This window comes from Hypomesus transpacificus, chromosome 12 (assembly GCF_021917145.1).
Source record: "Hypomesus transpacificus isolate Combined female chromosome 12, fHypTra1, whole genome shotgun sequence".
NCBI lineage: Eukaryota > Metazoa > Chordata > Actinopteri > Osmeriformes > Osmeridae > Hypomesus > Hypomesus transpacificus.
Window position 1 is genome coordinate 1149831 of NC_061071.1, and position 15735 is coordinate 1165565.

A 15735-nucleotide genomic window follows, 5' to 3' on the forward strand; every position below is an offset into this window, starting at 1 on the left:
ACCAGGACCAGTGGCGTAACTATAGGGAGTGCAAGGAGTGCAGCTGCACTAGGGCCCGTGGCGAAAGGGGGCCCGTCCTCGATGTAAAAGTGAGACAACCTGACCGGGCCCCTTAAGGCAATCTGACCGGGCCCCTTGCACCGCTCTAAAACCGCAAGTTGTAGATCACATGTGATCCAGTCTTATGAATTCGCAAACATTTCTCAATTATGGTGTCAGTTATTCAGAATTTTGAGCTATCACCTGCCCAATAAACATTTTAAAAACAGTCAGTGTTAACAACAGCAAATAATTCATTTTTTCTCATTTGCCTTTTGCTGAATGACACAAATCTCGTTTTTATTAAGTAATATTGCCCTCGAAAAATAGCAAGGATGTCTGGGTAATATTGTTGTCAAAGATTCCCGCCCACCCACACACGATTGTTCCCATCCAGTTGTTGGAATACCACAGACAGTTGTTGTTGGGATACTACAGTTGTGTTGCATTAGCGTTTTGAAGCGAATTAGGCTACCCCATGCCATTCCCTTTAACATAAAAGTGGCTCCAGAAAGCGGCAGGAACGAAAAGAGCAAGATGTAAGGGTGGCAAAGCTGTCAAAACTATCCTCATTTGGATTTGTGTCGAAGCGTGTTGAAGAGGACACTACGTCTGACCCCCAGCCCGGCAACAGCAATGAGTGTGAAACTCAGCCACCAGGGTAGGCTAATAATTACATAACGTTTACTGTCTGGTGTATGCAGTTGACATGGCTATTAAACGTCATAAAAATTCACATATAGGCCGAGGCCATACCAGGCAGCAGCCAGGTTAGATATAGTAAACTATGTGCAGGATGTAGTCGGAAAATAGCTAAAGCTAGATAGACTAAATGTAAACTAGCATATCTAACGAACATAAAATCAAATATTCACCATCGAAGTGACTGTTTTTTTTTTACTAGTACCCAGATAGCACACATGACAGATCGAAACGTCATTCATAACGTCGGATAAGCCTCGGTAAATGATCAGATTTTCTTTTCATCTCTGTGCTCTATTTAAACGTCGCAGATACGTCGGCTCATGACTGACTGTTCCATTATGCTCATTCCGTGTTGTAGCAAGCATAATCTAGAGCCAGAAACTCGCGAGTCAGAGACGTTCACTTTTTAAACCGTCATCTATCTTCACATAGAAGGAGCAGTCGTTACCCTTAATTGTACATCATAAGTAGCCTAAATTTCCTTGCGCATCGCTAAGGTCAACAGTCAATAATTTCGCTTGACGATAGGTCGGTAAGGGGCCCGTTGGTGAGATCTGCACTCGGGCCCGCCAAGTACTTGTTACGCCGCTGACCAGGACACTCTCTTCATACATATTAACAGTTTCATAGAAAAGTTTGAACTACCAAGCGAGCTCGTCAGCACCAGGGTTCAGATGAGAGGATTTCAGCTCAAACACGAAGATCAAGTGATGGAGGTGTTAGTATTTAGCTCTTAATAAACACCAAGCGTGGACATTTTCATAAACAAACACATTTAGCCGTTTTTAAACAGTAGACTCACAGACTTGATGGCAAAGACATTATTTGTTTAGTAATATTTGCAGAAACCCATCAATAATGCCCCATCTGATATTAAATTAAAACCATTTGTTTAAAAACAACAAAATATACAAACTATATAAAAGGGTAACACAGAAGACTTCAGAACATCGGGTACATTTGCTACAGGAGGATAAATAAAAAAATTAAAAAAAAGAAATACTACCGTTTACAAACTGCCGTTATGAAGAGACAGTATTTGCATTTGTCAATATGACCATTATGAATACTGACTATAAATATGAATGTTGTTTTTCCCTGAGCTGCTATTGTGCACATTACTTGATTTGTAGGCTAAGTCTTGGGATTTTCATACGTGTCCTTTAGAGAAAAACGATTAAAACATGACTGAGTTACCATAACAACCACAGGAATTCAACAAAGATTTCCTGTCAGGTACCTACACAGGCACTGCCAGTCAGCAGTTTTTTTGTTGTTAATTACCATGATGCCAAGTGTCTTTGCTGTATGAAGTAATTTGACAGACTCTTTACAAAATAACATGGTACAATCAATCAATTCATACTGTATATTTGGGTCATTTATACAAGAAGTAAAACTGTAAGAAGCAACATACGTAGCGTTCAAAGCAGTTTGAGCAGACGGTTTGAGATCATATGACAACATAAGAACGTGTTCCCATTTTGATTGAGGTAAATACAGTTGGGTTAATCAGTACCATCATACTTCTATATATTGTTTTGCTTCACAAACTGAAAGCAAAAGTAATCAACTGCACCCGTTGCATCAAAAACATGATTAGATTTGGTAGTTTTCACTCTCTGCACCTTCAGTCCCTTTGAGACATTGACCAGAGTATGAGTGTGTTCTGAAGGCAGTTTACCCTGGGTGAGGGTGTTCCTGGGATGCAGCTCCACGAGGCTGGGGGCTGGAGGCTGGGGGCTGGAGGCTGGGGGCTGGAGGCTGGAGGCAGTCTACCCTGGGGGAGGGTGCTTGTCTGTGACCTCACCAGGTCTGTAAGTGCTTAGAGTAAGCAGAGTAGGATACCTTGGTTCTGTTGTGTGTGTGTACGTGTGTACGTGTGTGTGGTTTCCACACACCGTTCTCTCTGCGTCCTCTCTACTCAGTGATGGAGGCCTGACTGCTGCTGCAGCCCCTCCTCTGTCCCCTGCCCCTCCAGAGCAGCCCCTCCTCTGTCCCCTGCCCCTCCAGAGCAGCCCCTCCTCTGTCCCCCTGCCCCTTCAGAGCAGCCCCTCCTCCGCCCCTCCCGAGCAGCCCCTCCTCTGTCCCCTGCCCCTCCAGAGCAGCCCCTCCTCTGTCCCCTGCCCCTCCAGAGCAGCCCCTCCTCTGTCCCCTGGCCCTCCAGAGCAGCTCCTCCTCTGCAGCCCCTTCGCTGCTGCTCAGGCCTGGTTCAGCAAGACGTCTAGCAGCCTGGAGATCAGCAGTTCTCTGGAGGAGAGAAGGAGAGGAGGAGAGGAGGAGACTGTTTGACTTTTTTGTACCAGATCTTATGAATGTAGCAAAAAGGGAGGAGTAAAGCTCAGGAGACAGAGGGCCTCATGTACGTACATTCGCAAACGTAGCGTTATTAGCGCCATGGCCGACCCGCAGATCGTGGATCAGCCAACAAAGTCAAACAGCGATGACTGTTTGAAATGATCCTGATGCCAATATTTGTAACGTAGCGAGGAGTTTAACAACTGCTGGAATGGAATGTGAATGCTGAGTCAGAGATTCGATGTAATCTTAGATTTCTTCCAGTATCTGTACTATACGTGTAATGATTTTGTGTTCACTCGACTCAAAAAGTGTGATCCTTGTGGCAAAAATCCTTTGGCCTATGTCTTCGTCTTGCTCGGGTTACGGCTGCCATTTTACCAGGAGGCATATGCACATCCTGGTTTACGCCTGCTTTTAACAGGCGGAGAATTTTCAACGCAAAATAGAGGTGTGCTTTCACAGGCGGTTTTTGTACATACCGCCAAGACATAATCAGGCGCACTTAACGCATCCCCTCCTATATCTTTATGGGAAACTCCCACTTTCCCCTGACCCTCCCGTGAATGCATATGCAAGACACGGAAAAGCGCTATTTGCCATTTTCAGTTCCCGCGACAGGCAGTCTGCGCTTTTACCTCATAGCGGCATGTTTGTACATACCTCGCCCCCATATATTCCTACGAGAACAGACACTGATAAACTGACTACATCTTTGATTCCACTCAGTAGCACTAAATTATTTTCCTGGCTCTTGGGGCACGGGAAACGGGCAACCTTCTGATTAATATCCCGATTCCTTAACCGCTCAGCCATCTGACGCCCTCCCTACACACATGCACACACACCACACCACACACACACACCTCCTGAGGAGCGGACTTGTCAGGAACATAGTGAGGTGTGATGCACCCACGCTGCCATGATGCACTGGCAGAGTCACTAGATCTGACGCCTCCACCCGCCAACAGCCAATCACAGTTAGAGGTGTGGTTGAGGGGTGAAGAGGAGAGCAGAGTTGAGGAGTGATGACTGGTAAAGAGCTAAGCCACCTCCAGACTCCCCCAGGACTGACCTCCAGGACTGAGCTCCAGACTCCCCCAGGACTGACCTCCAGGACTGACCTCCAGACTCCCCCAGGACTGACCTCCAGGACTGACCTCCAGGACTGACCTCCAGGACTGACCTCCGGGACTGACCTCCAGACTCCCCCAGGACTGACCTCCAGGACTGACCTCCAGGACTGACCTCCAGGACTGACCTCCAGACTCCCCCAGGACTGACCTCCAGACTCCCCCAGGACTGACCTCCAGGACTGACCTCCGGGACTGACCTCCAGACTCCCCCAGGACTGACCTCCAGCTCCCCACATCCATGTGTGGCTGTCCAGCGAGGCCAGCACCAAGAGGCCAGCACCAAGAGGCCAGGGGCAGTGGCTGGTATCAGGGCAGCATCATGGAGACAGTGTCCGGGGTGATAGTGATTACAGAGCAGCCCTTCACTCTGACAGTGAGCTAGAACAATCAGCACCTTCCTCACTCCTGCTGGCTCCCCCAACACTGCAGGAGACCATCTGATCTGGGATTAGCTCTGATTGGGTGAAACACAATTACCTGCTGCTGAATGACCCTGAACCCATAGACGTGCTCCAGAAGCAGGCTGGTGCAACTGTCGGGCTACGCTGGGGGCAGAGGAACCAGGACTACACTGAAACCACTCACTGACTCCACCCACCAAAACGCTGTTACAACTACGATCCTTGACTCTCTGCTGTCATTTCAATAACATCCCTCTGTATGTAGTATCCTCTGGGTCGCTTTGGATAAAAGCGTCTGCTAAATGCATAAATGTTATATAGTAGCTGCTTTAGCTGATTTGTGCTTGGCCAGTCATGTTCCTCACCAACTAGAGGGAATCAGATTGGTTGATTGAGTTGTAATTTAGAATTTGTGGAAACCCAGTAGCTGTGGACTACAACATATAGACAGCTCACTTCGTGACATAAACTACAGACCAGGATCACAACAGTCCACCTGGAAAAAACATCATTTTCTGGGTAATTGAAACTGTATTTGATAGAGGGTAGCAGTAATGTTAGTGGCCCTATTTGAAGCAGCATGTGTCCAAACATCTCTCCTAGACGTGACATCACAGCTGCAGGTCACCAGTTGTGCTAAGCAGTGCTGGGGAGAGCAAGCTGCTGGGATATCAGGACGTTGTGGAACCAGGTTGGTGTGTCTTACCTCCCCTCCCCCTCCCCTCCTCAAGCCTCAGGCCTCAACACAGCATGCAATGTTATTTCCTCCTGTCGGAAAGACCTACAGCAATCTCTTTTAACCATCAGAGTGGCCCCAGCAGTGGGGGACAGAGATGAGAGAGGGAGGAAGGAAGGACAGGGAATAGAGAGGAGAGAAGGAAGAAGGAGAGAAAGGGGACATCTGGAAAGAGATAGAGAGAATGAAAAATGGTTGGAGAGAGAATGTCAGAAAATGGAGGGTTTGACGTAAAGAAACAGGAGTGAAGAAAGAGAGAGGGAGGAGACAGACAGAGAGAGAGAGAAGGAGAGAGACAGACAGAGAGAGAGAGGGAGAGACATGAATAGAGGGAGAACTACAGAATGAAAGCATGAGAGAGAGAGAAGTACAGAGTGAGGGACAGAGGGGGGGAGAGAGAGGGATTATGGGGAGAGAGGGATGGAGGGGAGAGAGAGAGGGATGGAGGGGAAAGAGAGAGAGAGAGGGATGGAGGGGAAAGAGAGAGAGGTATGGAGAAAAAGCGAGGGTGTCAGAGGCAGGCGAGCCGTGTCAGGATGATGAATGAGGGAGCCGGCCGGGCCAGAGGACTCTGATGGAAGCTGTTGAGGTTGACATCACTCTCCTGAGTGTTTGTGATAGGTTATTAAAGCCACTTAAATCACCAGCGCCCCCCACCCCTCCTTGCCCGTCCCCGCCAGGTGATCAGAGCCTGGGGCTGCCGCAGGGCCAGGGGCCAGGTCACCTGCTGATGTGGGCTTCCTCAGGCTGGTATGAACAGGTGGATGGGTGGAGGTTGTAAAATAAAACACATTTGAACCAGTAACTGGCCTGTGTGGGTTAGGGTTAGTCATTCCTCATGGTTGGTTCTTGTGTTTTAAACCAGACTCGGTGACGTGGGTTTGACAGGGACACAGGTGACAGCCAGGCTGCTGCAGGACGTCCTCACACAGCTGGCACTCAGAACCTGTTTATATCTCTGTTTATATCTCTGTTTATATCTCTTCTAGACCAGGGTTAGACAAAAAGGTGTGACATGGTTGTCTTTGGATTGTATTTATGGAGGTTATTTACTGAGTTTGTGGAGGTGTACAACATCCCTGGCTCAGGTAAAGTGGGTTCAACTTAACAGACTGCGCTAACATCCCTGAAGAAGGAAATATTGTGAAGCTACCTTGAAGAAATCTTTGTGACACAATACGTCTCTCTAGGCATTTTTTAAGTATGTTTATACTTCATACATTGGTAGGGCTTTCATCATGTTCACAAAGTAGCAAAACAAGTAGCAAAGGTCAAGTATATTTTCCAAAATATATTTCTGCTTTCCTTCCCTCCTACTCCCTCCTCTCTCTCTCTTTCTTTCTCTCTTTTCTCTCTGTGGGGGTGTAGAGAAAGTTTTCTACATTGACTGTTTCACGTGTGTTTGTGTGTGCATGAGTGTGTATCCTTGTGTGCATGCGTCTGACTGTGTGTGTGTGCATGTGTGCATGCGTGCGTGTGTGTGTGGGGGGTACGGGGGAGAGAGGGGGCTGGAGGTCATTTCATGGTCTCTGATTCTCATTTGTCACCCAGCTCAGGTAAATATTCAGGACAGGACGATCGAAAGGCGTGTTTCTCTGAGGAAACACCAGCTGGGTGTGTGGAGCTCCCAGACAGGAGAAACACCAGCAGTTAGGATTGTATTCTACACTCACAGTGCTATTGACATAACGACTCCTCCAACTAGATATGGTAGAAACATACAGCCCCACTGCTGGATCAGGACTAGCCTGACGTTGTCATACTCATAATTCTAGTCAGAATATGAGTCTGAAAACTCTCCATTGGGCTGTGACTATGGGGCGTGTGTCAACCGAACTCGCAAAACAAATGCCTCTTCGCTCAATTGGATAGACCTACAACCAATCAAAGCAACGTAATATGTTGTTTGTTGAAAACGAATTCAACCCAAGCGCTCTTTGGTGACGTTGTTGATTACGTTACTGTTGATCATCTGTCCATCATCGTATAAAGCCCGCCCTGGCAATTTCATTGGTCCGCCCAGATCCTGGTTTTATGTAGTTGTTCCCAATACGAGACACTCCAGACCCAACTTCCTGACCAAATGTTTTTGTGGGCGGGGAGAAGTTGGGCTGGCAGCCAGGCTAGTGTGGAGCTCCCAGACAGGAGAAACACCAGCTGGGTTTGTGGAGCTCCCAGATGCCCAGACAGGAGAAACACCAGCAGGAGAAGCCGCACTTCCTCAGCAGTACACACAAGAGGACAACATCATCTGGGCCTAATTATTAATAACAAGAACTAAATAACAATAATAATGTTTTTTTACCTATTTAGCAGATGATTTGATCCAAAGTGCCGTACAGAAGAGCATTAAAAAACCTATAGCCTCTTATTCTGCAGTGTGACCACTAAGCTGAGCCTACTTTAATGCTGCATTGCTGAGCTGTCCACTCTTATAAAGGCAGATGTGATTAGATGGATAGAGGGGCGGGGCTAGTAACTGGGTGGATGGAGGGGCGGGGCTAGTGACTCTGTGGATGGAGGGGCGAGGCTAGTGACTCTGTGGATGGAGGGGCGGTGCTAGTGACTGTGGATGGAGGGTCGAGGCTAGTGACTGGGTGGATGGAGGGGCGGGGCTAGTGACTGGGTGGATGGAGGGGCGGGGCTAGTGACTGGGTGGATGGAGGGGCGGGGCTAGTGACTGGGTGGATGGAGGGGTGGGGCTAGTGACTGGGTGGATGGAGGGGCGGGGCTAGTGACTGGGTGGATGGAGGGGCGGGGCTAGTGACTGGGTGGATGGAGGGGTGGGGCTAGTGACTGGGTGGATGGAGGGGCGGGGCTAGTGACTGGGTGGATGGAGGGGCGGGGCTAGTGACTGGGTGGATAGAGGGGCGGGGCTAGTGACTCTGTGGATGGAGGGGCGGGGCTAGTGACTGGGTGGATGGAGAGGCGGGGCATCTCCTGGACACTCACGTCTCACAGCAGGGTGGGACTGGTCTCCTGGAGAGCCTTGCTGTACGGGGACACCCTGGCAGGGGTCTCCTCCAGGTGAGCCAGCAGCTCCAGGAGGGACAGACGCCCGCTCTCCCTAGCTGTCCCCTCGCTCCGCTCTGAGGATGACAAGGTGCTTTAGCTCGTTCTGGAGCTCAGGGCTGGAAGCTGATTCATTAGATCTTCAACACAGTTCAGAATTCAGATGTGGAATTCTCAAAAGTTTCTTACCTGAGTTGCTGGTGTTTGATTGGCTGAGGAGGGTGTTGTGGGAGGGGTCCAGTGTGTGGTGGTCCTTGTCGCTGCTGCAGGACGTAGGCCCCCTCAGATCCCCGTCCTGCTCACCAGGAACACAACATCACCACCCTGCAGCCCCGCCCACACACGCCTGTCTAATCACAACGTCACCACCCTGCAGCCCCGCCCACACACTCCTGTCTAATCACGACATCACTTCTCTTCTCTGGCTGTTTGGAGACTTGCTCCAATGTAGCTTCCTCAGACATACATTCATTTAGTTCTTGAGTTCTTTTTTGTTTTTGTGCGAGTGCCATTTTGCATTGCCATTAGTTATATCTTCTTTGATGAGGCAAAAAGCAGTATTAAAGATCCTTTGTTTAATTAGTCAGCCAGAGGAGGACTCCTGGCCCAGCCTGCCATAAACGAGGCTCAGTTCTGTTCTGCAGTCACACGCCCCCTGTCGTCTCACCGTGGGCGAGGCTGGCTCCGCGGGGCCTGTGTTGGTGTGTGTGGCATGGGGGGGCAGAGTCACGGGCGACGCTGGATCTGTCTGACTCAGGGGATTCAGCACGTCTGTGATGAACACAAAATAAACAAGTTAAAGATGAGAGGAGAACAAGACAGTTGTGATTCATTCCCCTACACACAGCTCACACACACACCTCACACACACAGCTCACACACACAGCTCACACACACAGCTCACACACACACCTCACACACACAGCTCACACACACAGCTCACACACACACCTCACACACACAGCTCACACACACACCTCACACACCAGGCCACGCTGGAGCGACGGAGAGAGGGGGTGGACTGCCTCAGCACTAATCATCCTGAGAGAATACAACCATATTTATGACTAACAGTTTAATGAACACTAATAATACATCTGTACTAGCCAACAGGTTGTGCTGTCATGCTTCTCGATGTGACCACCTGCTAGTTACAACTATTAATAGTCAAAAAGCATCATCCCCATGAACATTTCTGCAAAACAACTTGAGGCAGCTGATAATAAACAGCTTGGAGCTGTCATCCACCAAGAATAAGTACCAGGTGATAGGCACAGCCTCTCGTGAATCTTCAAAAGTATCCATTCTGTTCCTGTTCTTTAAAAGCTTTCAACCCCAACAACAGTGTCATTACCAGAGATGAGCCAGCAGAGACAACATCACCTGTAAATCTATCTGTCTGTGGGCCTCTAATATACCCGTCTGTGGGCCTCTAATCTACCTGTCTGTGGGCCTCTAATCTACCTGTCTGTGGGCCTCTAATCTACCTGTCTGTGGGCCTCTAATCTACCTGTCTGTGGGCCTCTAATCTACCTGTCTGTGGGCCTCTAATCTACCTGTCTGTGGGCCTCTAATCTACTGTCTACCACCAATAATCTATGTACCAGCAATTGATTTTTGCATTGTGCCTAGAAAGACCATTCCTTGACTACTGAAATACTGTAGAATTATGCACGTATATTATGCACTATATATTGTTATATTTGAACGTCATTTTGCATAAAAGCATCTTCTAAAGTAATAAGTGAAACGCTAACCAGCTGCTAGCCTGACCCCTGACCATGTGGTGTTCACACAGCATCAGGATGCTGACGGAGCTCATCTGTAACTCTCTGAGACTCTCTGTGACTCTCTGTGACTCTCTGAGACTCTCTGAGACTCTCTGAGACTCTATGTGACTCTTTGAGACTCTATGTGACTCTCTGTGACTCTCTGTGACTCTCTGAGACTCTCTGAGACTCTCTGTGACTCTCTGTGACTCTCTGTGACTCCCTGTGATTCCCTGTGAGTCCCTGTGAGTCTGGTCTAGCTATGTCAGCGTCTGGTGGGGCAGAGCTGATGAGCAGGTGTTGTGGAGACACTACACGACTTGTGAATCAAAGACACGATTATCAATCAAGCTGCGTCCAGGCTGGTTTCCATTTTTCTGGTCCTTAACTCAGAGTTCTGGGTGTAATTTTGTAAAAATGTTCAATGCTTTGTGTCATGACCCAGACAGGTTTAGCGCTGACAGACTTACCGGAGGAGGCCGGTTTGGGGAGGCGGCTCTGGGCGTCCATGGGGGGGCGGGGGGCCACCATGGGGGCAGACTGGGAGGGGCCCAGGGACGCAGGGATTAGCGCAGGGTCAGGGAGGTCCTGGTCGGAGGCAGGGGCCGAGAGGGGCTGGTTAGGAGGGCCTGCCACCCTGTCTGGGCTGGACTCAGACCGGGGGATGTGACGCCCGTTCAGGCGCGAGGCGGAGTCTGGCGGCGGGAATGTTCCAATCCCACTGTCCAGAGTCCTCATCTGACAGCTGGAGCCTGAGAGGAGGAGGAGGAGGAGGAGAGGAGGACGAGGAGAGGAGGAGGAGAGGAGGAGGAGGAGGAGAGGAGGAGGAGGAGGACGAGGAGAGGAGGAGGGGGAGAGGAGGAGGAGGAGGAGAGGAGAGGAGGAGGAGGGAAGAAGAGAGGCGCGTGAGGAAGAGGAGAGGAATAGTGGAGGAACACTGAGGACAGAGGCCGTATCAGGACTCAGAAGGGGTTGTGGGTAAAGAGTGCATCTGGGAGAATCAACACCAAGGGAGAGCAGAAAGATCATTCAGCTTGTTGAGCACTTGGGGATTGTTTGGGGATTCTAGGAGCACTCAAGTACGAATGCAGGTGTAGAAGTCTGGTATTTTTTCCTCAAAAGATATGCTTCTTCTGATGTCTTCTATTGTGTCGTTTACCCAGTGGGTTATGGTTGGGGTTAGTTAGGGTTAGTACGAGTTGCTCACACACAACTGTGAACGTCGTTTGCCAAATACTCTGTGCTACTTACGAAATTACATAATGAAAAACAAAACAAGTGTTATATTGATGTGGATTAAAAGATCAATTCAAACCTAAACTAAGAATGTGTGTACACCATCTCAAACTGCTACAGGTCATCTTAAAAGTTCATATCCATTTATATAATAAACCACTGTCTCTAGTTCCTGCAGTATCTTGTTGCAGGACTGCAGGAATGTAGTCTTTAGGAGGCAGGAGTTAGAGACGGTTAGTCTGGCCACAGTTACCCTTGGAAATTATGGATCCTTTTCAGCCTCTAGATATTCTGGATGACCATTGTTCTCCTGCCGTAACAACGTGGTAGTTTATGATCTCCCTTCACTTTCATGGACAACACAGGGACCATCTTTCGTTAGAGATGCTTCCATTTCAATAAACACGACCTTCACATCTTCAACCTCCAGTCCAGCCTCCTAACAGATCAGGGATGACAGACTATCTCCTAGCATTGGCCTCCAGATATCAGCAGGACAGCCAAGGTGTTGTTCACGGCTCCCAGACACGGCTGGTTTCAGGGCCAAAACCCACATGGTACTGCGCCCACAAACCCACCAAGGAAGCCAACTTGCTGATTCATCTCTGCATAATTACAGGCACTTTATCAACAGTGTTGCACTGTAGCTCTGAGATACGCCGTACAATTACAGTAATCAAACCATTTCCAGGGGATCCTGATAAATCTGCACCCACGGGCTGTTCACGGGCTGTTCACGAGGCTGGTGTCAAATAGACAACCTGGTACTGACTTGTGAACACATGACTCACGCATGACTAATTTATGAGTAATCCAAACATGTCAGAACACATGTCATTGCTTTTGCATGTTACAAATACTGCACACTGCAGACTTTTGACCAGGGTTTGCATTAGAAGTTCAAAAGTTAGTTCTACATCCTAAAACATGATTTAAGAGCTATGTTGTAACCGGACACAGCAGAATCTGTAGGCGACACTTATTTCATAGTCTGATAGATGTGCTGAGCTGGCAGAATTAGAAACACCATTCTGTTAATTCAGAGAACAAAAAACGATTAAGGACTCTCTTTTTGGCTTGCTTCCATCACATAGTACTAAGTTGAATCAAGCACATTTTCATGCTTTCAGGAAAATCACTCCATGTCAAAACAACAGACTATTCCAGAACAAGACTCAGTAATGGACCTCAACACCAGGCTGGTCTCTCTGAAGGACATAGGGAGCGTGCCTTCCTGGCAGCTCACAGAGAGTCCAGTCTCAACATGGAGACTCAGGGCCTCAGTAACTAACATTGTGACCCCAGCTTAATCTGAACCTTGGCCCAACCGCAAATAGCGCACGGTGTATTTCCACACTTTGCGTGGTATTTCTCAAACCAGATTCTCGTTGGGCAATCAGCGCCATACTCAACCCTTTACCGTTAATTAGCGCGCCATTGAAAGACGGGAGAAATCGCCTGCATGTTACTGCCACCATGGGTGATTCAAGGAAAAGAAAAAGAAGGTTCAGCGAACAGGAGATAGAAATATTGGTTCACTAGGTTACAGCTAACATTAACATGTTACAAGGAAGAAATACACCTCTCCTCCCATCTCTGTGCAGCACACGCCCACTTTCCCTTATACCCTCCCAGCAGCAGTAATCTGGGTCTTTACTCAAGTGCGCTGCCTTTGTAAATAAGGTTTTATGTCTGTACCCGATATTTGATGCCTGAAATGGGCGCAATCCTGTTAGTAAATGAGGCCCACAGTGTCTGAGGGGCCAGATCAGGTTTAGAGACCTTTAGATGAGATGACAGTCATCAGGATGGGATATTGAGTGGCACGCTGACAAGCTGAAGCACTCCCCCAGCCTCTCACACAGACCTGCCACTGGCAGGACACACCTCCAACAAACAGGATTATCTGTCCCGGTCACTGCCGTCGAGGACACCTTCCGCCTGCCAATGTAACACAGCAGTGGTAGTGATCTCCTGTCACACAGCAGTGGTAGTGATCTCCTGTCACACAGCAGTGGTAGTGATCTCCTGTCACACAGCAGTGGTAGTGATCTCCTGTCACACAGCAGTGGTAGTGATATCCTGTCACACAGCAGTGGTAGTGATCTCCTGTCACACAGCAGTGGTAGTGATCTCCTGTCACACAGCAGTGGTAGTGATCTCCTGTCACACAGCAGTGGTAGTGATCTCCTGTCACACAGCAGTGGTAGTGATCTCCTGTCACACAGCAGTGGTAGTGATCTCCTGTCAAACAGCAGTGGTAGTGATCTCCTGTCACACAGCAGTGGTAGTGATCTCCTGTCACACAGCAGTGGTAGTGATCTCCTGTCACACAGCAGTGGTAGTGATCTGTCACACAGCAGTGGTAGTGATCTCCTGTCACACAGCAGTGGTAGTGATCTGTCACACAGCAGTGGTAGTGATCTCCTGTCACACAGCAGTGGTAGTGATCTCCTGTCACACAGCAGTGGTAGTGATCTCCTGTCACACAGCAGTGGTAGTGATCTCCTGTCACACAGCAGTGGTAGTGATCTCCTGTCACACAGCAGTGGTAGTGATCTGTCACACAGCAGTGGTAGTGATCTCCTGTCACACAGCAGTGGTAGTGATCTCCTGTCACACAGCAGTGGTAGTGATCTCCTGTCACACAGCAGTGGTAGTGATCTCCTGTCACACAGCAGTGGTAGTGATCTCCTGTCACACAGCAGTGGTAGTGATCTCCTGTCACACAGCAGTGGTAGTGATCTCCTGTCACACAGCAGTGGTAGTGATCTGTCACACAGCAGTGGTAGTGATCTCCTGTCACACAGCAGTGGTAGTGATCTGTCACACAGCAGTGGTAGTGATCTCCTGTCACACAGCAGTGGTAGTGATCTCCTGTCACACAGCAGTGGTAGTGATCTCCTGTCACACAGCAGTGGTAGTGATCTCCTGTCACACAGCAGTGGTAGTGATCTCCTGTCACACAGCAGTGGTTGTGATCTCCTGTCACACAGCAGTGGTAGTGATCTCCTGTCACACAGCAGTGGTAGTGATCTCCTGTCACACAGCAGTGGTAGTGATCTCCTGTCACACAGCAGTGGTAGTGATCTGTCACACAGCAGTGGTAGTGATCTCCTGTCACACAGCAGTGGTAGTGATCTGTCACACAGCAGTGGTAGTGATCTCCTGTCACACAGCAGTGGTAGTGATCTCCTGTCACACAGCAGTGGTAGTGATCTCCTGTCACACAGCAGTGGTAGTGATCTCCTGTCACACAGCAGTGGTAGTGATCTCCTGTCACACAGCAGTGGTAGTGATCTCCTGTCACACAGCAGTGGTAGTGATCTCCTGTCACACAGCAGTGGTAGTGATCTCCTGTCACACAGCAGTGGTAGTGATTTCCTGTCACACAGCAGTGGTAGTGATCTGTCACACAGCAGTGGTAGTGATCTCCTGTCACACAGCAGTGGTAGTGATCTCCTGTCACACAGCAGTGGTAGTGATATCCTGTCACACAGCAGTGGTAGTGATATCCTGTCACACAGCAGTGGTAGTGATCTGTCACACAGCAGTGGTAGTGATCTCCTGTCACACAGCAGTGGTAGTGATCTCCTGTCACACAGCAGTGGTAGTGATCTCCTGTCACACAGCAGTGGTAGTGATCTCCTGTCACACAGCAGTGGTAGTGATCTCCTGTCACACAGCAGTGGTAGTGATCTCCTGTCACACAGCAGTGGTAGTGATCTGTCACACAGCAGTGGTAGTGATCTCCTGTCACACAGCAGTGGTAGTGATCTCCTGTCACACAGCAGTGGTAGTGATCTCCTGTCACACAGCAGTGGTAGTGATCTCCTGTCACACAGCAGTGGTAGTGATCTCCTGTCACACAGCAGTGGTAGTGATCTCCTGTCACACAGCAGTGGTAGTGATCTGTCACACAGCAGTGGTAGTGATCTCCTGTCACACAGCAGTGGTAGTGATCTGTCACACAGCAGTGGTAGTGATCTCCTGTCACACAGCAGTGGTAGTGATCTCCTGTCACACAGCAGTGGTAGTGATCTCCTGTCACACAGCAGTGGTAGTGATCTGTCACACAGCAGTGGTAGTGATCTCCTGTCACACAGCAGTGGTAGTGATCTCCTGTCACACAGCAGTGGTAGTGATCTCCTGTCACACAGCAGTGGTAGTGATCTGTCACACAGCAGTGGTAGTGATCTCCTGTCACACAGCAGTGGTAGTGATCTCCTGTCACACAGCAGTGGTAGTGATATCCTGTCACACAGCAGTGGTAGTGATCTTTCACACAGCAGTGGTAGTGATCTCCTGTCACACAGCAGTGGTAGTGATCTGTCACACAGCAGTGGTAGTGATCTCCTGTCACACAGCAGTGGTAGTGATCTCCTGTCACACAGCAGTGGTAG

At 49.1% G+C, this 15735-nt stretch overlaps 1 protein-coding gene across 1 annotated transcript in view; it reads right to left on the reverse strand.

The window, feature by feature from the left end:
- Positions 1 to 2857: 2857 nt before the first annotated feature.
- LOC124474866 (nck-associated protein 5-like) overlaps positions 2858 to 15735 on the reverse strand; it is an 83711-nt gene continuing 70833 nt past the window's right edge. Inside the window, exons 15-19 of the mRNA XM_047031326.1 lie at positions 10567 to 10848; positions 8995 to 9098; positions 8517 to 8622; positions 8268 to 8404; positions 2858 to 2994 (exon numbers count right to left, since the gene is read on the reverse strand). Coding sequence (XP_046887282.1) covers positions 8271 to 8404; positions 8517 to 8622; positions 8995 to 9098; positions 10567 to 10848 — 626 coding nt within the window. The 3' untranslated portion in view covers positions 2858 to 2994; positions 8268 to 8270. The remainder of the gene's footprint in view (positions 2995 to 8267; positions 8405 to 8516; positions 8623 to 8994; positions 9099 to 10566; positions 10849 to 15735) is intronic.